This window comes from Ovis canadensis, chromosome 18 (genome assembly GCF_042477335.2).
Source record: "Ovis canadensis isolate MfBH-ARS-UI-01 breed Bighorn chromosome 18, ARS-UI_OviCan_v2, whole genome shotgun sequence".
NCBI lineage: Eukaryota > Metazoa > Chordata > Mammalia > Artiodactyla > Bovidae > Ovis > Ovis canadensis.
This window is the reverse complement of record NC_091262.1, coordinates 16,336,825-16,361,102: the sequence shown is the minus strand read 5'-3', so window position 1 is coordinate 16,361,102 and position 24,278 is coordinate 16,336,825. Positions and strand designations below refer to the sequence as shown.

Below are 24,278 nucleotides of genomic sequence, written 5' to 3'. Positions count from 1 at the left end.
GGAAACCAGCAATTTGCCTGGGACCCCTTGGAGGAAACAGACCTTCACAAGGCCCCTGTCTACAGAGAGGTGTGCTAAGTGTCTGCAGGATGAGGGGCTTTAGTGGTACCATAATTCTTATTATTCCCGTTTGAAAAAAGTTCCTGGAGAAGGAAATGGCCTCCCACTCCAGTGTCCTGGCCTGGAGAATTCCAGACTGTAAAGTCTATGGGGTCACAAAGATTCTGACACGACTGAGCAACTTTCCCTCAGTTAAAGAAAGCTGCTTTACATGGCTGCATCCTCCCCTCTCGGGGACATCTGTGCAGACCTCGCCCACTGGGCTGGTTTCTTTGTGCTGCACGGAACTTCCCCAGAGCTGAGGGGCAGAGCGCCATCCTAGCAGGAGACGGCCTCAACTTCAAATCCCAGTTCCTCTAGTTGCTTGTGTAAGTAGGGGTGGGGAGGCAAAGTGTATGAACTCTAAACGTTTCTCTCTTCATAAGGTAATGAGAACAACAGCTATCCCTGCCTTGTATTTAAATAAGATGATCTCGCATAAGGCCTGGCCCTTGTTGTTGTCAAAACATGTTAGCTGCTGCTGGCAGTGTGAACGGTGTTCCCTAACACCCCTCCCAGGAGTCAGCACCGTGGCTCCACAACCGCGCAAGAGAGCAGAGGGGGCTTGTACCTGTGCAGTCACCTCTCCTCTATCCGCCTTTATTCCTTCATCCGCCTCTTCTTTCTCTACAGGCGGATGAGGTAAAGTGCTGACTAGTGTCCTGCTGAAGTCCCAGCCCCCTTGCTTTCCAAGGCACAGCCCATGCAGCAGATTTGCATTGAAGTGCTGCTATTTTTTATCCCTGTGTTTCCTAAGCTCTCCTGTACCTCAGTCCCCTCAAGTCACTCAGCAAACACCCAAGACCAGAACTGCGCGGTGCTGCTAATGCTGTGGAGAGCAGCAGAACTCAAAGTTAGACCCTGCTCTGAGCTTGCAGGCTGAATGACAGCTGGGCTCCCAGGGCCAGCTGACACATGGCTGTGCTTCCACCCACATGGCAGCCCACGTGAGCACCAGCTGGAAGGCAGATGGCAGAGCGGTGCTAGACTTCACGACTCGGGCGTGGGATGAGGGCTTAGAAACCAGGGGAGAAACAGATGAAACTCTTCTATTTCAAAAGAAGGCAATTCAGAGAGTTATATTTAAATTGAGAATCCTTTAGCTGCTCCTGCTAATTTACCTCAATCTTGTTATGCCACCAAAACTTTGCATGCTTCACTTAAAATGCATCACCTACATTTACTGATGGGACATGATTGTGAACTTTACAGGCCCGTCCGCATCCTGAGGGTCTGCATCAAACCTACTGCTTGTGGCTTGCTAACCAACATCCCTTTTCTCTGTCTGCCCTCATCAGCCCCCAACAGGATCTCCCACTCACTGAGGGCTTTGCTCATCATCCCTGTTACCCACTGAACTCACCATTGCAAAACTGATCTTCCTCACCCACAGCTTGAATTTAAAACAGAGGTTTTATTATTATTCAGTTATAGAAGACCAACAGATAAGGAGACAGCTCTCATTGAAAAGAGAGTTTGTCACCAGCAGACACCAAGAGGAGGGTGCATGTTAAAGCATGAAAAATCAAAAACTAAAAGATGTGGTTGATACACGTCATTATGTCACTTGCTGCTTAGAAACCTTCAGTGTTCATTGGCCTTGGAGCCAGTGTTCGAGTTTTTCCACTTTCTGGTCACTGCTGCAGTGCAGCCTTGCCCACCACTCTATACTTTCCCCCTCTTTCACCCGATGTTCCAGCAAAACTGCACTCCTTGGGGTTTCTCATCAGTTCAGTAAAAGCAGCAGTCCTTGTGTGACTTTTCATTTCCCTGCCTCGTGTCTAGCTGACCACGACTTCAGTACCACCTGCTTTCTGAGAAACTTTAATTGGTGGTGGGACTGTGTGTGTGTGTGTGTGTGTGTGTGTGTGTGTGTGTGTGTGTCTGTATGTATGGGGGCTTCACACAATTAATACCAGGCACAGACCTTTGCCATGGAAGTTAGCAGGAAAAAATGCCTATTTCTTCACATCCGCTCAAATGCTAACTTTCTTTCTAGTTGCAGTAAAGCTTCAATAAAGGGCTTCCCTGGTGGCTCAGACAGTAAAGAATCTGCCTTCAATGCAGGAGAGGTCTGGCTTCATTCCCTGGGTCAGGAAGATCCCTTGGAGAAGGAAATGGCAACCAACTCCAATATTCTTGCCTAGTTCTACGGACAGAGGAGTCTGGTGGGGTACAGTCCATGGGGCTGCAAAGAGTCCGTCATGACTGAGCGAGTATGAATAGAATAAAAAGATATAACAAAAAGGGCTCCTCAGGCCTTTTGCAATTTTTGCTTCTCCGTCTCTGATTTCTTATGGGCCCTCTGGCTTAAACTTTCTTTGTTTGTAGTTGTGAAGCATGTGTTGGTTCTGTCACCTCCTTGTGTGTGACGGCACCTGGGGAGGAGTGTAGGTGTGCTTTGTCCTTCTGGAGGCTCCTCTTCTCCAGCACTCTTGTGGCCAGCAACAGACAGTCAGTGACACGGGCAGCTCTGAGAACTGCCCTGTGAGGTGGCGAGAAGAACTGGATGGGATGTCAGGAGACCCGTGTATGGGAAAGACTCTTCAACTGGTTTGCCGTCTGCCCCTCACTGCCTGCACAGTGGATGTGCTCTGCCAGTGCGGAGCCCACGTGCTCCTGCCTGTAACAACAGTGATTTAATCTTCCCTGGCTGGAGAGTTTACTGACTCCTTCGGATTTTCACATTGGATCCTTCCACGATGCGGTTCAGGATGTCCCAAGACCATGACCGGGTTTTTAGACTTGATCACTCTGGACTTGAACAATGATTGCCAAAAAGAATAAAAATTTAAAAACAGAACTTCCATGCTCAGCCTCTTATTTGTCTCCCCGCATCCACTTTCTTATTGCACTAACTACTTTGCAAAACAAAAACATGGAGTCACCTGCCTATTTTGCTGTTAATTTTTGGGGGATTGCACCTAGTCTAGTGCCTCCTCCCACACCTGGCTTTAGACCTGTTTTCTCTAAGTATCTTCCTCTAGAGGTGACGACAGGGCCCGATTAGTGTGTAGTAATGACCTTGGCACTCGAGAAGGAAAGGGAAATACGACACGTGATGCATAGAGACCTCCTGCAGGTCATCCTGACCCCAACTGGTGGTTTTTTCTAGAGGATTCCATTTACAGCTGTGCAGAGGGTGGAAAGAAGGAGAGGAAGAATCTAAACTGCTGAGAGTTTGTAGCCAGGATTGGCCCGTTGTTGGCTGCTCAGGCATAGGTATGTCTGGTGGGAGGAGGAGGACCTAGGCTAATGTCTGGGTTCCCTGCCAGCACTCTAATTTTATGATGACTTTTTTCTTTTTTTGGCTTTTATTTAGGGTGTCTCTTAAATGCCAATTTGTCTAGTCTGCTTCTTACCTAAATAAAACAGAGTGCTTATAGACATGATGTACACCTGTTAAAACCAGTGTTTGCATTTACAAGAAAGCAACCACTGCTTCCTAACCCTGTCCGAAAATAACCCATTTCTCATGGATTCCAACCTGAATTGGGCCAGTTGTGGAGGAAGCTTGCCTGTGGTTGAACACAAACTCCATTTTTCTTTTCTTTTTTCCCCCCAGGATTACACCTTGACCATGTATTTTCAACAATACTGGAGAGATAAAAGGCTCGCCTATTCTGGGATCCCTCTCAACCTCACGCTGGACAATCGAGTGGCTGACCAGCTCTGGGTGCCTGACACATATTTCTTAAATGACAAAAAGTCATTTGTGCACGGAGTGACGGTGAAGAACCGCATGATCCGCCTCCACCCTGACGGGACGGTGCTGTACGGGCTCAGGTCTGTCTGCCCTGTGGGCTGGGTTCATGGTTGCATGGCACGTTGGCCTTGAGTTTCACTGGAGTTGATTATATTAAGTGAGGCCATGTCCTCCGATTAATTAAGAGACATCCATGAAACATTCTGTACTCTGAAGAAGAAGAATGTTATAAATCTAAGATTCGGAGCATTACTGTTACTATAAAGCAAGGCTGTTTTTCAAGCAAGTGAAAAACAGCCTCCTTGGATTGAGTTGATGTAATTGGTCTGTAAGAACAGATTCCCTCAGGATGGATTTCCCATATCATAACCACAAAGGCCTATAATTAATATCACCTTCATACTTTAGAGGCTTTCAGTAAAGTTTCCTAAAGCCATTTGCAGAGTTTAGAAAAAGATCTATGTGTGCTGACATACGGTATGGTCTCCACAGGGCTTTATGAGGGATATTTATGGGGATGAGTAAATATGAGGCTTCCTGGTGAGAATAACCTCTCGCCAGGTCTTATAATGAAGTCCCGTGAATTTGGAAACCAGACTGCTTGCTGTCTGGAACCCTGAGGAGTCCCTGGGCTTCCCGAGTTATCCTGGAAGCCACCAAGCCTTCCCGTGATGTTCCACCACTGCTGGTTGTTAGTAATTTTGACTTCCACTGAGTGGTGCCCTTAGCAATCTGTGTCTCATGTGCTGACTTAGCACTGGTTTTTGTTTTGTTTTAGAGTAAGTATGTCTGCCTCACAGTCAGGAATGGGGCACAAGTGGTTATCTCGGAGCAAAGGTTTATCTCCAAATGTTGTGAATCTTCTTTTAACATTTAATTTACTTATGGCTGCGTAGGTCTGTGTTGTGGCGCACAAGCTTAGTAGTTGGAGTTTGTAGGCTCTAGAGCATGAGCTCAGTAGTTGCGGTGCATGGGCCTAGTTGCCCAGCAGCGTGTGGGAGCTTAGCTCCCAGGCCAGGGGTTGAACCTGGGCCCCTTGCATTGGCAGGCAGATTCTTAACCACTGGACCACCAGGGAAGTCCCTGTTGTAAATCTTTGACTAAGACTCCAGCAGGGCTAAAGAGTAATCATAATAATGTATATTTAAATCCATACCACTGTGAACTTTAGTGCTTTGGGAAGAGTAAAGGGAATTATTTAACACTGGCTTAATTGGAAAACGTTAAGTGACTTCCTCAAAACACCAGTATATAGAATGAGATTTGGAATTTTAGCAAAAATCAGACTTAACTGTAAGAGAAAAAAGTGGCACAGGTCAACTAAACCATGGTGTTACTCTAAAAAGAATCTAGATAATATTTCCTTGGGATATTTTCAGCATTTTGTATTTTTGCCTGAAAGTGAGAGATGTGGTTGAAAAGTTTTGAAATTCTGACAAGTAAAAAAATCGGTTGTTCAAAAGACTATCCAGACGCCATGTAAGCATAAAATGGGGAGTCACATCCTTCATTTACCTGCCCTCCCTCCCCAAAAACATGGGTAGAAATGTGTGTGTGCGTGAGTGTGTGTGTGTGTGTGTGTGAGTGTGTGTGTGTGTGTGTGTGTGTGTGTGTGTAGTGGGGGCGAAGCATAGGAAGCAGATATCAATGAAAATTAGGCTCAGCCTTCTTGGCTTCTTGCTGCTTGGGTTCTCTCTATTTTTATTTTTATGTTGTTTATTTTCTCACCAGGGTTAGAGTACATTTAGTGTATCTAAGAAGAAAGAGGTTTCACTCTGTTAGGACAGTATCTGAGTCCACTCAGATCGCTTTAACAAACGCCCACAGCAGACAAACTTATTTCTCACTCTCTGGAGGCTGGGAGTTCAAGATCAAGGTGCCAGCAGCTAGTGTCCAAGGAAGGCCTGCATCTTCATTCATGCCAGGAACCTTCTCACTGTATCTGCACCTGATGGAAGTGCTGTGGGGTCTCCTTTATTAGAACACCAATCCCGTTCATGGGGCTCCACCCTCATGAACTAAGGCTTCACGTTCTGGTACCACTTTGGGGTTCAAATATGAATTTGAAGGAACATAAACATTTGGACCATAGCAGACAAGATGATACAGTAAGAATGAAAGAACTGTAATTAATTTCCAAACTCCATTTGAAAGTGTTGGAATTCACACCATAAAACAGGCAAGAATAAGAAAAACCAAGAGATTAAAATTATGTAATAGCTAATACTCTCACTGTAAATTTTAATATAGAATTTAAATAATAATGCAATAATAAGCTATGGGATCCTTTCAATAGTAAACTTTTTATAGTTACCTAGAAAAACTCTTGGTGAAATTTACTCCAGCTGAGCTATTTAAAATCCTAAAAGATGATGCTGTTAAAGTGCTGCACTCAATATGTCAGCAAATTTGGAAAACTCAGCAGTGGCCACAGAAATGGAAAAGGCCAGTTTTCATTCAATCCCAAAGAAGAGCAATGCTAAAGAATGTTCAAACTACTGAACAATTGTACTCATTTCACATGCTAGTCAGGTTATGCTCAAAATCCTTCAAGCTAGGCTTCCACAGTACATGAAACAAGAACTTCCAAATATACAAGCTGGGTTTAGAAAAGGCAGAGGAACCAGAGGTCAAATTGCAAACATTTGTTGTATCATAGATAAAGCAAGGGAACTCCAGAGAAGCGTCTGTTTTCTCTGACTACATGAAAGCCTTTGACAGTATGGATCACAACAAACTGGAAAACTCTTAAAGAGATGGGAATACCAGACTACCTTACCTGTCCTCTGAAAAACCTGCATATGTGTCAGGAATCAACAGTTAGAACCTTACATGGAACAACTGACTGGTTCAAAATTGGGAAAGGAGTAAGACAAAGCTGTATATTGTCACCCTTTTTGTTTAATTTATATGCAGAGGCTTCCCAGGTGGCACTAGTAAAAAACCTGCCTGCCAATGCAGGAGACATAAGAGACGTGGGTTTGATCCCTGGGTCAGGAAGATCACCTGAGTAGGAAATGGCAACCCACTCCAGTTTTATTGCGTGGGGAATGCCATGGACAGAGAAGCCTGGCAGGCTATAGTCCATGGGGTCACAAAGAGTTGGACACGACTGAAGTGACTCAGCATGGAAGCATGCAGAGTACATCATGTGAAATGCTAGGCTGGATGAAGCCAAGCTGGAATCAAGATTGCCGGGGGAGATACCAACAACTTCAGATACGCAGATGAGTGAAGAGGAACTAAAGAACCTCTTGATGAGAGTGAAAGAGGAGAGTGAAAGATCTGGCTTGAAACTCAACGTTCAGAAAACTAAGATCATGGCATCTGTCCCATCACTTCATGGCAAATAGATGGGCAGAAAGTGGAAACTGTGACAGATTTTATTTTCTTGGGCTCCAAAATCACTTCAGATGGTGACTGCAGCCATGAAATTAAAAGACGCTTGCTCCTTGGAAGAAAAGCTATGACCAACCTAGACAGCATATTGAAAAGCAGAGACATCACTTTACCAACAAAGGTCTGTCTAGTCAAAGCTATGGTTTTTCCAGTAGTCACGTATGGATGGATATGAGAGTTGGCCATAAAGAGTGCATTCTTTGCTGAGTGCCGAAAAATTGGTGCTTTTGAATTGTGGTGCTGGAGAATACTCTTGAGAGTTCCTTGGACTGCAAGATCAAACCAGTCAATCCCAATGGATATCAAGCCTGAATATTCATTGGAACGACTTATGCTGAAGTTGAAGTTCCAATATTTTGGCAGCCTGATGCAAAGTGCCAGCTCATTGGGAAAGACTGATGCTGGGAAAGATTGAAGGCAAAAGAAGAGGGTGGCAGAGAATGAGATTGTTAGATAGCATCCATCTAACTGACTGACTGACTGACTCAAATGGACAGGAATTTGAGCAAACGCTGGGAGATAGTGAAGGACAGGGAAGCCTGGAGTGCTGCAGAACTTGGGGTATCAAAGAGTCGGACAGGACTTAAGGACTAAACAATAACAGCAAAAGTGAAATTTACATTCGTTACGCATCTCAAATAGCCTCTTAAATCAGTAAATGGATTTCCAAATCATAGCTGTTTTTATGCAAATGGGCTTTACAGGGGGCTCAGTGTTCACGAATCTGCCTGCCAAACAGGAGATATGGGTTGAATTCCTGAATCTTCCTGAGTCAGGAAGATCCCCTGGAGAAGAAAACAGCAACCCACACCAGTGTTCTTGTCAGGGAAATCCCATGGACAGAGGAACCTCGTGGCTACAGTCCATGGGATCACAGAGTTGGACACGACTTAGCAGCTGAAGAACGACAGTAGATGTTAACATGGACTACCCTGCTGGCACAGTGGAATGAATCCGCCTGCAATGCAAGAGATGTGGGCTCTATTCTTGGGTTGGAAACATCCCCTGGAGAAGGAAATAGCAACCCCCTCCAATATTCTTGCCTGGGAAAACCCATGGACAGAGGAGCCTATTGGTCTTCAGTCCTTGGGGTCACAAAAGAGTCGGACATGACTTCATGACTCAGTAACAACAGATGTCAATATAGCCCCTAGATATTTATTTAGAACCTCATATTTTTTAAACAGTTCTTACATGTGGAGCTATACAGGCTGTCAGAAAGGAAATTAAATAACAGACCATTTTCCACATGTGTTTATCGGCTATAATATGCCATCTAAATTCCTTTGAAACTGGCTAATCTGGAAATTTCTGCCTTCAGTTTAAAAAAACTCACATAGTGATATAAATTAATTTGAATTTGAAATAATTTGAATTTTTGGACAGTAGGTATATTAGTGCTTGAAAATACTGATAATTTTATTAAATTCATCTAGATACATATTCTGTGTTATTCTGTGTGAACTGAAGTACGATTTATATATTCCACAAGATATTCTGAGGCACATTATATGTATTGTATATTTCGATAACATAGTATGAGTGTCACCCTCCATCCTCCCCTTGGTAGGGTTTCCTAATTTTCCTCTCTTCTCTTTTTACTGTTGTACTTTCTGGATCACGTTGGTGACAAGGCGAGAAAAAGATGGCCAGTGTTTTTATCCTTTTAGCAAATAGGTCTACCAGTGCCTGGTCCTGGAGTGGTCTGGTGCAGCTGAGAACCTGAGTAGATTAAACCCACAAGGAGGTTCATGGAGCACTGGGCTTATCAATCTCCTGCTTGTAAAATACTGCTCATGAAGGCTCAATCCAACAGAGATTACTTTCCTACTGGCTGTGTCCTAGGAAGCTAGTTGACCTGACTGTGTCCCTGGAACCTTAAGGTTGAGTTCTTCTTTCCTTTGGAGACTGGGATTGGCCTTCACCTCGAGTGTCCTGCAGTTGCTCAAGCTGGTAGGTTAGTCATCATTTAGCTCCTCTGGGCTCCTTTTCCCAGATGTGTCTGGCCATCACAGTAGAAGATCATCGAGGGCTTTTGCTTTATCTAGAGCAGAAGAGGATCTCTGGCTGGGGATGAGCGCTCCATGATGTGGGTCTGTACGTCATCTCAGACTTATTCTGGGAAGTCATTAATCCATTACTCTGATGACTCTGCAGAAGCAGTCAGTCATGAAGATGCTGGCGAGCGACCATGTTCATGTAGTGATAAACGCTGTTTTAAATCATGAACTCCTTTTCAATGACTCTTACAACCCCTATGTATGAAACTTGGCCTGATACTACCTTGAGATTACCTGCTTGGCTCAGCTGAATAAGACAGTGAACCAAACCTCTGGTACTCATCACATCACTGGATGGGATAAGGGAATGCTCTGAATTGGGCATACGTGCCATCTTAAAGTAAGACTTGGGCTGTTGGAAAATTTCCTTTGAGGAGCCAAACCTTTTTTAGGAACTAGGAAGATCTTGGCTGCCAAGAGGCGCACTAGGCTTGATCCTGTTCTTAAGACAATCTTTCTGTTTCCTTTGGTGCCAGGCTGAAGTTTTCTTGCTGTCTGTCCCTCTCCCGTCTTCCCGTCTTCTTTTTCAAATCAACCAATCACCTTATGACACTGAATATCATACCTGCCCCACTGAGAGTACTTTGTGATGTGATCTTTTATTCAGGCCTTGAATTTTGTGTCTTTGGACCTTTTATCCTGATGCTAGGAGTTGGTAATGATTTCATAAAATAGTACTTGACTCTCTCTGAAAAGATCCTGGGAGTCTGAGGTTGAGTCATCTTCATCAAAACAGTGTAGCCATGTTGTGCCTGAGACACTTACTGCAAAATTTATTGCAAAATATCTTGTGAAATTCCTACTTGCTGTTGAATATGACTTGAAATTGTTAAAGTTGACATTCCCGTACTTAGAAAGTTCATGCAATGTTAAAATGAACCTAGAACTTACTTCAGGAGATTCAAATTAAGTCATCTAACTGGTTTGACTGCTATCTTTTTCCAAAACTGTATTTTATAGGGTGGTTCTGGCCAAACACCTTTTTCTCCCAGGAAAGCTGTAAGCCCATACAATTAATAACTTCCGAGGTGGCTCATATGGTAATGAATCTGCCTACGATGCAGGAGACCCAGGTTCGATCCCTGGGTTGGGAAGATCGCTTGGAGAAGGGAATGGCAGCCCACTCCAGTCTTCTTGGCTTGGAGAATCACATGGACAGAGGAGCCTGGCTGGCTACAGGCCGTAGTGTCGCACAGTCAGACAGGACTGAGTGAGTCATGCTTTCACTTTCACAGAATTAATAAGGCTCAGATGATTAGAGTGCAGGTGTGTTTAACTCCCAAACTCTTATTTAGTCATTGCCTCCAAATTACTTTTAGCTAAGTAAGAAACATTGATAAATTGCTTTCCAAGAGGGATTATGACAATCTTTACTCCCACCAACAATAAATTACATGCTAGCTTTAGGGTTGTAACACCTGCTTTGGACTTCATCATTTTTTAGGCTACTGTAAATAATCTATCAATATATTTACTTCATCCTTTGAGGATGGAGAAAATCACCTGTCTCTCTTTAAATCTGGGCTCGTAAAATCATCTGTTCTCCCTAATCATGTTAATTCTTTCCCTGTTTTTAAGAACGCTTTCATACCTTCACTTCAGGCATCACTCCTCATTCACATTTGATGATGTTACCTTATACTTTAATTAAAAACACAGAAACATCTTCATCTTGCCATTTACAAAGGGGCCATCCCACATGCCTGCTACTCATTCTTTGCTTCTCTCCAAGTGGAAAGTGGGTCCCTGAGCATTTCAGGACTCACCTTCACCTTGGCATCCTCTCCCTACTAGAGGGGTTGGCTCCTGCAGTCCTAACTGCTCTCGTTTTACAACTGTCCTTCTCTCTCATCATGCTTCCAGTGTGCATCCTTTCCTTCTGTTCTTCAGAAATAGTCAAGGATGTCCCTGTTTTAGGGCCTTGGCACATGCTCTTTTCTTGATGCAATACGCTGTTTCTAGATATTCATGTTTTTAGCATCACAGTGTCAATATATTATTGAAGGCAGTTCGCCTGGTCCTGCTCTGGTCACCTATTCGTTTTGCTTTATTTTTATCATAGCACTTAGCTGTATCTGACTTGAACTTGTCATTTTATTGCATTTCTAATTTATTGACTCTGTTCCTATTCCTGATGGTGGGGAAACCACCATTAGAATATAAATTCTTTGAGAAAAGAACCTATTTCTTGTTTATTATTACATCCCAAAATCTAGAGTAGGAAGAAGTACTATATGAGGATTAAGTTTAATTCCAATTATCTTTCTGAGTACTTTATTTTTATATTTTCTATTTAGATTCTTAATCTATCAGAACTTATCTTGGTGTATGATGTGAGGCAGCTGTCTAGTGTTTTTTCTTCCAAAATGGTTGGTTAGCTATCTTTTGCAGTACCTACCAGTTTATTCTTCCACATGAGCTTTAGGATCATTTGCATTCTCAAAATTTACAAAAATACAATGTGAAATCTCAGTTGGAATTATGCTCATAAATATGACTTTGAGAAGACCAAATGCTGAATGGTGGTCAGTCTTTCCTTCATACCTGGGGCACGTCTGTGTTCATGCATGCTTTCAGTCATGGCTTTTAGTAAAATTTTGTCATTTTATTCATAGACAATCACTCATTTCTTTCTAAGACTTTTCCTGTTTCTATAAGTGTGGAGCTGTTAGATATGGGACCGTTTTTACATTATCTTTCTAACTTTCATTGGTATGTGGGGAAGCTATTCATCTGTTTATGGCTGTTCTTTGTTGATACATTTGTCTACCATCATATCTAGCCTGGCTAATCTCTTACTTTGTCTAATTATTTAGCAAATATTCTTGAGGATTTTAGTCTTATAATCATATTGCTTATAATGGGTTTTTAATCTTCATTTTTATTGGTTTTATTCATGTTTCTGTTTTATTTCATGGTTTCAACTTCCAGAAAATGAAAAACAATTGAGGATAACAGTGTGCAGCATTCCCTGGTTCTCTGTTATCGTAGGAGTGCTTCTTGCCCATCATCAGGAAGGATGACTTGCACTCTCAGTGTAATGTAATTGTAACTCATTCTTTTACTTCCATTAAATACATACTCTCATATTCTGGGAACTATGTCATGAGTTGAATAACAAATATCACCAATTTATGGAATTTATTTTCAGCAGCTAATTATAAATCAGATGACTGACCCTACGTGGCTTTTTTACATATCAGAAATAAGAAGAGACTTTGTTAATTCAATTTCTAGATATATGATCATTTTCCGTTTTTTAGCCTATAACTGTGATGTATAATTTCCTACTGTGATCTATCCTTGAATTCCTGAGATAAATCCTATTTTATCATGGTGGGCAATACACTTAAGAAATTATTAAGTTTGCTTGGCTTATGCTTAATTTATAATTCTTTTAAAAATCTGTTGACAGCCAGTTTATTGGTGTAAATATATCTTGTGATCTAGCCAGTATGGTTTTGTTTGTCCCCCACTATCCCCCTAAACACTGTTACATGAGGTATGAAGTTTTGATTTTTGGCCACAGGCATGTGGGAATCTAGCCCCCCCCCCCCGCAACCAGGGATGGAGCCCCCACCCTCTGCATTGAAAGGTGGTCTTAACCACTGGACCAGTAGGGAAGTCTTGTGCCGCTGTTTTAAGAATAGTCTTTTCCCATCTTTTTGTTATACAGGACTTCTTAGTTTAATATTAAATGCAGACTTAGAATTAATATCTTCCCTTGCATGGCCCAGCCCCATTTTAGGCTGGAAGCCTGTCATGGCAAAGGAAGGATGGTTGATTTCTTGGCATCTGTGCCTCTGCTTCTCCTCTGTCCCCTCCCAGCCTGTCTTGATGGCCTATATATTACCTCCTCTGGTTTTGAAGGTTTATTTGGGGGCAGGAGTGTAGGGAAAATAAATAAGAAAAGTGTTACTGGAACTGTACTGTTTTCTCTTGGTTTCATGCTCTTTGGACCGAGAGCATATGGGGAATTGGCTCTGTTTAGAGCTTTACTCCAGGAGGCTCCTTGACCAGCACTGGGGGTGGGGAGACTGAGCACAGGATATGTTTCCATTCTATGGAGTCCCTTGGAAAAAATTCCTTAGTCCTAGGGCTCCGTCCTTCATGGATACCTTCCATCTCTCCACCCATCCATGCAGCCCTGGTATATAGGATTCAGGAGCGCTGCAGGTCCTCCCTTTTCCTGTGGAGCCCCTGTGTGAGCCCCAGGAATCTGCCTGCTTTCCTCATATAATATCCAGGCCCTGTTCGGTTTCCACTGTCCCACCACCCGCATTCCAGGTGTGCCACATCCACCGTTCCTTCTAGAGATCAGCTGGGAAATGCTGATCTCTCTTAGGGAGGGCTGGAAACTCTACCAAGAAATCTATCCCCAACTTAGCTCCCTCTCCTCATTACTCTGATCTCTATTAACAATCATAACTTGAACAAAGATTCCAAGAACCATGAACCAATTCAGTGAAATTCAGTAGTAAATTATCCAATGGTTAGGTGATCATGTTGGGTCTTCTCACACATTTCTCATATATATCATGTAGATTCTATTAAATATATTAATACATTAGATCTCTTTGTGTTTTGACATAATATCAATCAAGAAGATTTCTCTGTATTTATATGTTCGATAATAAATTATATCATATTTAAATCTCTGTTCCTAAAATGAGTTGATGTTCCTGTAAGTATTTTAAAATTTACCTGTAGACATATACAGTTGACCTTTGAACAATGTGGGGGGTTTGATGCACTGACCTTCCACACAGTTGAAAATCCACATATAACTTTTTAGTCGTCCCTCCATATCCTCGGTTAAGCTTCTGCAAATTCAACCAGCTGTGGATTGTTCAGTATGATAGTGTATGTTTATTGAAAAAATTCTGCATCTAAGTGGACCTGTGTATTTCAAATCCATATTGTTCAGGGTCAACTGTACTACACATAAAATGTTTTTATAGATGCGTGGTACTTTGAATAGCCTCTTGAATGTCATTTTCCACCCTGGCACACATGGCTTTAATTTCTGTTATACTTACAGGTATCTGTAGATTCTCTAGATTTTCTTCTTACATCAGTCTTAAAAATTCATGTTTTTTAGGAATATATCCTTTTTATTTAGACATTTAATTCATTAACATGCACATATGTATTACCTTCTAGAATATATTGTTACATTCCCTTCTTCATTTATAATTATGTTCAGTAGCATCAAGAAATATTTATCTATTATATATGTGTGTGTATATATATACATTTTAAAGAGCTAGCCTTTAATCTTTCATCATAATTCTGTTCATTAATTTATGCTTTACCTTTGTAAACATCCTCCTCCTCCTGTTGCTTTTAAAGCTGTCTTTACTGAAGAGTGATGTCAACAAAGTGGCAGACTAAGAAACTCCAAGTTTTTATTTCTCCACAGAAACATCGAAAAAACAAGCAGAAGCTGTCTGTAGGAGCTCCAGAATATATTCCTGGAATATATTCCAGGGATTATAGCAACCAGCCAAATGCCAAATAAAGAAAAACCTATGTTCAAAACAGTAGCAAAGTTTTGTGGCATTTTCCCCTGCCATTTCCCCATCCCTTCCCTGGAGCAGGGACAGTTTTGATCTCAAGCAAGCGGCAGCTCAGTTACAAGTTCTCTGGCACTGGAGGGAGCAGAGCAGATCTTACTTATGAACCATTATATGCATATGTTCTGTCTGGAAAATACCCAAAGGACTGAAGCAAACTCAAAACACAGAGATGAAAAGAGGCAGGTATTACTCATAAAGGCTTCAACATGTCTACAAACCCATAGATGTTTAAGGCAAGAGATATGGAGTGGAAATATAGTGTAGACCAGCTGAGGCCCAAAGGAGAAGCAGGGATGAGACACTTTGGAAAATTAGGTCATTCAGAAAGCAGCCATTACAGAGTCAGGATCAAGACGGCAGAAAAGTTCACCTCCCTCCATAGAAACATTGAAAATACACCTGTAAGTGAAACAATTCAAACAAAGCAGCTACCGAGTACCAACAGAAGACCTCAGGCATCTGAAAAGGCAAGAAAACCTCCATGTAACTGGGTAGGACAAAAGGAAAAGGAAAAAGAAGGAATCAGGATGGGGCCTGTGCCCAGGGGAGGGATCTGTGAAGGAGGAAAATTTTCTACATCTTGGGAAGGCGCCTCACCATCGGAGAAAGTGCACTGGATAGAGAGGGAGTTTTGGTGCCTAAAAAGGGGGAGAGCAGCAAAGGGCTTGTGGAAGGCAAAATGCGGAGTAACCTGCACAGAGGATTAGCGCTGCCATTCTGCGTTCCTCAACCTGAGACACTTTGTTAGTGAGAGTGGGGGCCGGTTGCTGAAGCTCAGATTCCAAAGCTCAGTCACAGCGAGAAGACCAGGGTTAGCTGAGGAAACAGCCTGAAAAGTTCAAGAGTTAGGATGTGGCAGCTGAGGGTGTACTAAGAAGGTACCTGGGCTTCCAGAGAAAAAAAGGCACAATTTGGGGAGGCATATAAGGAGAGAGGTGGGACCACCATAAGAACTTCTTTCCCTGTGAGTACTCCTAGACAACAGGAAACCACCATCTACAGGAACTCCAGAGATGGGCAGGAGTTGCCACCACCACCTTGCACTCCAGAGGTGGCTACACTGGATACACTGGCTGTATCTTCCAGACCCATAGGCAGAGGCCAGGTCCTGACCCTGCTGTTCTGAAAGGGTGCAGACAGCTTCTCCCACTAGGAATCCTGCCAATGGGGCATGGAACCCACCCCTTGCTGACCTGGAAGGGTGCAGACAGCTTCCTCCACTAGGAATCCTGTCAGTGGGTCATGGAACCCACCCCTTGCTGACCTGGGAGGGTGTGGACAGGTACGGCTACTAAGAGCTCCAACAGCAGATCCCAAGACCTATCCGCACTGTCCTGGGAGGGCAAGGATAGCATCTGTGACTGGAAAATCCACGAGCAAGTGCCAGGAAACTGTTCCACTGTCCCAAGAGGACACAGATAATTGCTCCAACTAGAAAATCCACCCACAGGTGCCATGACCTGCTCCACTGTCCTTGGGAGCATGTGGAAAGCTCTTGCTACTAGGAGATCCATCAGTAGGACCTGCCTTTCTGTCCTGGGAGGGTGTAGATAACTTCTGCAACTAGGGAATCTGTCAGTGGGTGTCCACACCCTTCCCTGCTGTTGTAGGAGGGCACAAATCCTCTCTCTATTAAGAAGTGAAGGGGACTGTTATGAAGTGAATGCTAGGACCCACTCTGCAGTCCCAGGAGGACACAGGTAGCTACCCTCACTAGGAAATCTGCCCCAAGGAGGGGCTGAAACCACAGCTGAGCCCCCAGGGCTGGTGACTAAGGAAAAAGAGCTGAAATATTTTCCTCAGAGTGCCGTGCACTGTGGAGTTACACCTCCATTGCAGCTTCTTAAATTCATTCAGTTCAGTCTCTCAGTCGTGTCTAACTCTTTGTGACCCCATGAACTGCAGCACGCCAGGCCTCCCTGTACATCACCAACTCCCAGAGTTTACCCAAACTCATGTCCATTGAGTCGGTGATGCCATCCAACCATCTCATCCTCTGTCATCCCCTTCTCCTCCTGCCTTCACTCTTTCTCAACATTAGGGTCTTTTCAGATGAGTCAGTTCTTCACATCAGGTGGCCAAAGTATTGGAGTTTCAGCTTCAACATCAGTCCTTACAATGAACACTCAGGACTGATCTCCTTTATGATGGACTGGTTGGATCTCCTTGCAGTCCAAGGGACTCTCAAGAGTCTTCTCCAACACCACAGTTCAAAAGCATCAGTTCTTCAGTGCTCAGCTTTCTTTATAGCCCAACTCTCACATCCATACATGACCGCTGGAAAAACCATAGCCTTGACTAGATGGACTTTGTTGGCCAAGTAATGTCTCTGCTTTTTAATATGCTGTCTAGGTTGGTCATAACTTTCCTTCCAAGGAGTAAACATCTTTTAATTTCATGGCTGCAATCATGATCTGCAGTGATTTTGGAGTCCCCCAAAATAAAGTCTGCTACCGTTTCCACTGTTTGCCCATCTAATTGCCATGAAGTCATGGAACTGGATGCCATGATCTTAGTTTTCTGAATGTTGAGCTTTAAGCCAACTTTTTCACTCTCCTTTTTCACTTTCATCAGGAGTCTCTTTAGTCCTTCTTCACTTTCTGCCATAAGGGTACTGTCATCTGCATATCTTAGATTATTGATATTTCTCCCTGCAATCTTGATTCCAGCTTGTTCTTCCTCCACAGAGAATGTTCTGTGTGCACTTGAGAGGAGAGTGTATTATAATGCTTTCAAATGAAGTATCCTGTAAATATCAGTTAAGTCTATCTGGTCTGAATGTGTCCTTTAAGGTTTGTGTTTCCTTATTAATTTTCTGTCTGGATGACAAGAACATTGGTGTAAGTGGGGTGTTAAAATCCTCCACTATTATAGTGTTACTGTCACTTCCCCCTTCAACATTTGCCTTATATTAAGGTGCACCTATGTTGGGTACATATATATTTATAATTGATATGTCTTCTTCTTAGATTAATCCCTTGATCATTATGTGGTGTCCTTCCCTGTCTCTTTAAATTTTGATAGTCTTTAAATTTTATTTTGTCTGATATGTGTATTGCTACTCCAGCATTCTTTTGATTCCATTTGCATGGAATACCTTTTTTCCATCCCTTCACTTTCAGTCTGTATATGCCACTAGGTCTGAAATGGGTCTGTTGTAGAAGTAGCAAGCAAAAATGTCCACTCACACCAGTATTATTCAGCATAGTTTTTGAAGTTCTAGCTGCAGCAGAGAAGGAAAAAAATAAAAGGAATCCAAAATGGAAAAGATGTAAAACTAACACTGCATATGACTTGATACTATAAAGAGAAAACCCTAAAGATGTGACCAGAAAGCTAGAACTCCTCAATGAATTTGGTTAAGTCACAGGATGCAAAATTGATACTCAAAAATCTCTTGTATACATTAACACTGAAAGATCAGAAAGAGATATTAAGAAACCAGTCTTATTTACCATTGCAACAGAAAGAATAAAATACCTAGGAGTAAACCAACCTAAGGAGGCAAAAGACCTATACTCATAAAACTAAGATACTATGGAAGAAATAAAAGACAGCACAGACAGATGGAGTGATATATCATGTTTTCAGTTGGAAGAATCAATATTGTGAACATGACTATTCTGCACAAAGCAATATACAGATTCAATGCTGCTGCTGCTGCTGCTGCTAAGTCACTTCAGTCCTGTCCAACTCTGTGTGACCCCATAGACGGCAGCCCACCAGGCTCTCCTGTCCCTGGGATTCTCCAGGCAAGAACACTGGAGTGGGTTGCCATTTCCTTCTCCAACGCATGAAAGTGAAAAGTGAAAGTGAAGTCACTCAGTCGGGTCCGACCCTCAGTGACCCCATGGACTGCAGCCTTCCAGGCTCCTCCATCCATGGGATTTTTCAGGCAGGAGTACTGGAGTGGGGTGCCATTGACTTCTCTGAGATTCAATACAATACCTACCAAATTACCTATGGCACTTCTCACAAAATTAGAACAAAAAGTTTTACAATTTATATGGAAACATGAAAGATCTTGATAGCCAAAGCAATCTTGAGAAAGAAAAGAGGAACTGGAAAAGTCAGGTGCCCTCACATTGAAGTATACTGCAAAGCTACAGTTATGAAAACAGTATGGTACTGGCATAATAACATTAACCAATGGCACTTGATAGAAAGCCCAGAGATCAACCAACACACTTATGATTACCTAATCTATGATAACAGAGGTAAGAATATACAGTGGAGAGAAGGCAGTCTCTTCAGTAAGTGATATTGGAAAATTGGACAGCTGCATGTAAAAGAATGAAACCAGAACACTCTCTGACACCATGCACAAAAATTAACTCAAAACAGATTATAGAACTACATATAAGGCTGAACACCATAAAACTCTTAAAAGAAAAGATCAGGAAAACACTCTTGGACATAAACTACAGCAGGATCTTTTTTGTCCCATCTCTTTGAGCAATGAAAATAAAAACTAACAGTACCTAGTTAAACTTAAAAGCTTTTGCACATTAAAGGAAAACAAAACAAAAATACAATGCTGAGAATAGAGGAAAATGTTTGTAAATAAAGCAACTGACAAGAGATCAATCTCCAAAATACACAAAGCTGATTGAGCTCATTCAGCTCAATATTAAAAAAAAAAAAAAAAAAACACCAAAAAAACACCTATTGAAAAGTGGACAAAAGATGTAAATAGACATTTCTCCAAAGAAGACATACAAATGGCCAAAAAGCACATGAAAAGAGTCTCAGTATCACTATCTGAGAAATTCAAATCAAAACTGCAGTGAGGTATCACCACATCAAACAGAATGGCCATTGTCAAAATTGCAAATAATAAATGCTGCGGTGGGTGTGGAGAAAAGGGTACCTTCTTCCACTCTTGGTGGGAATGAAATTGGTAGACCCACTATGGCAGACAGTATGGAGGTTCCTTAAAAAATTAAAAATTGAACTACCAAATGATCCAGCAATTCCACTCCTGGGCACATACCTGGAGAAAACCATAATTCAACAAGATACATGCATCCCAGTGTTCATTGTAACACTATGTATGATAGTCAGAACATGGAAGCAACCTGAATATTCATCAACAGAGAAATGGATAAAGGCAATATGGTACATATACACAATAGAATATTAGCTATTAAAAAAAAAAGAACAAAGTAATGCCATTTGCAGCAACTTAGATGGACCTAGAGATTGTCATACCGACAGTCATACTGTCAGACACAGAAAGACAAATATATATCACTTATATGTGAAATCTAAAAAAAAAAGTACAAATCAACTCATTTATAAAGTAGAAGTAGAGTCACAGATGTAGAAAACAAACTTACGGTTACCAGGGAATAAGGGAGTGAGGAATAAATTGGGAAACTGAGATTGACTTATATACATATGTCAATATATATCTATATATAAAATAGATAAATAATAAGAACCTGCTGTATACCACAAGAAATTCTGGTCAATGCTCTAATGGCCTGTATGAGAAGAATATCTTTTAAAAAGAGTGGATATATGTATATGTATAACTGATAATATCACTTTGCTGTACACCTGAAACTAACACAGCATTGTAAATCAACTATATTCCAATGAAAATGTTTAAAAAGCAGCCATAGATACAGAAGAATTTAGAAAGCCATGCATATTCCCAGGCAAGACAGATGCTTAGAAAACCCTGAGTACACCTTAGGTTTTCGCCTTCAATGATCACTAGGCTCAGAGCCATCCTACCTGAGTGGTGAAGTAATGTGCCGCTGGAAGGCTGGGAGAGGTAGCTCTTGTGTCTCATTTCTGTTTGTTTTGGGTTTTTTTTTTTTGTTGTTGGGTTTTTGTTTTGTTTTAGTTTGTAACATTCAAAGAAGTCTTTGTTAAAACAATAGCTGAACATGAACTAATAAAACAGAGACTTTTCTGATTACACTTGACAAGTAATATTCTATTTTTAAAAAAAGTTTAGGTGTATCTCAAAGCAAATGGACTACTAAAGTCTTAAGAAAAGACAGCAAATCCTAGGGAAGGAGAAAAATCTGATTTTCAGGTTTAAACATTATAATAATGTCCAATTTTCAAGAAAAAAGTCACAAGATATATAGGACAACAAGACCCATTAAAAGGAACAAAATAAGTTGACAGCAATTATTCTTGAGTAGATCCAGACACTACTTAATTATGCTTAAAAAAGCTAAGGAAAAACACAAAAATTAAGGAAATTGGGAAAATGATACATGAATAAGTTAGAAAATAAGGTAGAAATTATTGAAGCTGAAAAATACAATACTTGAAGTGAAGCATTCTCTAGATGTATGTATTGGCAGACATGAACAGGCAGAAGGAAAAATCAGCAAATTTGAGGATATTTGAAAGATAAAAATCAGCAAATTTGTTGTGTCTGATTAACAGAAAAGGAAAAAAAAAGGCTGAAGAAGAATGACTAGAAACTAAGGAAAGTGAGAGAGTGTCAAAGGCATTGGGATGTGTATTATGAGTCTCAAGAGATGAGAGTGAGAAAGAGGCAGAGACTGGGTAAATATTGGCCAAATCTTCCCAAAATTGATGAAAAACATGAACCTACAAATCCAAGAAATTCAGTGAACCCCCAAGTGGGATGAACTTAGAGGACCACACTAAGTCAGAAACAATCAAAGCGGTGAACAACCACAAACAGAATCTTAACCGTTAAGAGTGAAATAGCTTGTTCCAAATATGGGAGCCTCAGAGAAGATTATCAGTCAGTTCTTCATATGAAACCTTGGAGGCCAGACAGCAGTGGCATGATTAAATATTTAATACGTAGAGACAAAACTTTTCAAAAGAGAATTCTGTGTTTCTGAATTTTGCCAGAGTTGTCTGGCAAAACTGTCCTTCAAAAATGAGGAGCAGATACAGAGCACAAACTAGTGGTGACCCCTAGGGAGAAGGAAGGGTTATGGGCAATACAGGGTAGGGGCGTAAGAGGCACACACTCTTAGGTATAAAGTAAGCTACAAGGCTGTATTGTACAGAATGGGAGGTATAACCAATATCTTCTAATAGTTATAAATTGAGTATAACCTTTAAAAATTGTGAATTACTACATTGTACACCTATAACTTATTGTACAGTAACTATACTTAAATTATAAAAATAGGACTAATTCATAAATTTCCAGATACACAAAACTTAAGGGTGTACTTGAAACTACTAGAACATTATAAATCAACTTTACTTTGATAAAAAAAGAAAAGAGAAAAAACAGAAGGATCAAGGAAGGAATTAAAAACAAACACCAGAGCTGAGGGACTTTATTACCACCAGACCTGCCCCAAGCCTGGAGGGAGACTTTCAGGTTAAAATGAAGGAATACTATACAATAACTTGAAGTTGTATGAAGATATAAAGATATCTAGTAAAGGTAACAGAAGCAGAAGATATTAAGAAGAGGTGGCAAGAATGCACAGAAGAATTGTACAAAAAAGATCTTCAAGACCAAGACAATCATGATGGTGTGATCACTCTCCTAGAGCCAGACATCCTGGAATGCGAAGTCAAGTGGGCCTTAGAAAGCATCACTACAAACAAAGCTAGTGGAGGTGATGGAATTCCAGTTGAGCTCTTTCAAATCCTGAAAGATGATGCTGTGAAAGTGCTGCACTCAATATGCCAGCAAATTTGGAAAACTTGGCAGTGGCCACAGGACCAAAAAAGATCAGTTTTCATTCCAATCCCAAAGAAAGGCAATGCCAAAGCATGCTCAAACTACCGCACGATTACACTCATCTCACATGCTAGTCGGAGAAGGCAATGGCACCCCACTCCAGTACTCTTGCCTGGAAAATCTCATGGATGGAGGAGCCTGGTGGGCTGCAGACCATGGGGTCACTAAGAGTCAGACACGACTGAGTGATTTCACTTTCACTTTTCACTTTCATGCATTGGAGGAGGAAATGGCAACCCACTCCAGTATTCTTGCCTGGAGAATCCCAAGGATGGGGGAGCCTGGCGGGCTGCTGTCTATGGGGTTGCACAGAGTTGGACATGACTGAAGTGACTTAGCAGCAACAGCAGCACATGCTCGTAAAGTAATGCTCAAAATTCTCCAAGCCAGGCTTCAGCAATACGTGAACCATGAACTTCCAGATGTTCAAGGTGGTTTTAGAAAAGGCAGAGGAACCAGAGATCAAATTGCCAACATCTGCTGGATCATCACAATAGCAAGAGAGTTCCAGAAAAACATCTATTTCTGCTTTATTGACTATGTCAAAGCCTTTGACTGTGTGGACCACAATAAACTGTGGAAAATTCTTCAAGAGATGAGAATACCGGACCACCTGACCTGCCTCTTGAGAAATCTGTATGCAGGTCAGGAAGCAACAGTTAGAACTGGAAATGGAACAACAGACTGGTTCCAAATAGGAAAAGGAGTATGTCAAGGCTGTATATTGTCACCCTGCTTGTTTAACTTATATGCAGAGTACATAATGAGCAACACTGGGCTGGAAGAATCAAAAGCTGGAATCAAGATTGCCAGGAGAAATACCAATCACCTCATATGCAGATGACACCACCCTTATGGCAAAAAGTGAAGAGGAACTAAAAAGCCTCTTGATGAAAGTGAAAGTGCAGAGTGAAAAGCTGGCTTAAAGCTCAACATTCAGAAAACGAAGATCATGGCATCCTGTCCCATCACTTCATGGCAAACAGATGGGGAAACAGTGGAAACAGTGTCATATTTTATAGTTTTGGGCTCCAAAATCACTGCATATGGTGAGTACAGCCATGAAATTAAAAGACGCTTACTCCTTGGAAGAAAAGTTATGTCCAACCTAGATAGCATATTCAAAAGCAGAGACATTACTTTGCCAACAAAGGTCCGTCTAGTCAAGGCTATGGTTTTTCAGTGGTCATGTATGGATGTGAGAGTTGGACTATAAAGAAAGCTGAGTATCGAAGAATTAATGCTTTTGGACTGTGGTTTTGGAGAAGACTCTTGAGAGTCCCTCAGAGTGCAAGGAGATCCAACCAGTCCATTCTGAAGGAGAACAGCCCTGGGATTTCTTTGGAAGGAATGATGCTAAAGGTGAAACTTTAGTACTTTGGCCACCTCATGAGAAGGGTTGACTCATTGGAAAAGACTCTGATGCTGGGAGGGATTGGGGACAGGAGGAGAAGGGGACGACAGAGGATGAGATGGCTGGATGGCATCACTGACTCGATGGACATGAGTCTGAGTGAACTCCGGGAGTTGGTGATGGACAGGGAGGCCTGGCGTGCTGCGATTCACGGGGTCGCAAAGAGTTGGGCACGACTGAGCGACTGAGCTGAACTGAGTAAAGGTAAATAAGGCTGGTATTATTTTACTTTTGTTTGTAACTTTGCTCCTTGTTTTCTACATTATTTAAAAGATGAGCATAAAAATAATTATAAATTATGTTATTAGGTGCATAA

The 24,278-nt window shown here is 41.7% G+C and overlaps 1 protein-coding gene across 2 annotated transcripts in view; it reads left to right on the top strand.

The window, feature by feature from the left end:
* The window catches only part of GABRB3 (gamma-aminobutyric acid type A receptor subunit beta3), a 284,737-nt gene that overhangs the window by 195,815 nt on the left and 64,644 nt on the right, over nucleotides 1-24,278 (top strand). For both annotated transcript variants that reach the window (XM_069559183.1, XM_069559184.1), the window contains exon 4: nucleotides 3,665-3,885. In XM_069559183.1, the coding sequence (XP_069415284.1) occupies nucleotides 3,665-3,885 (221 nt within the window). The remainder of the gene's footprint in view (nucleotides 1-3,664; nucleotides 3,886-24,278) is intronic.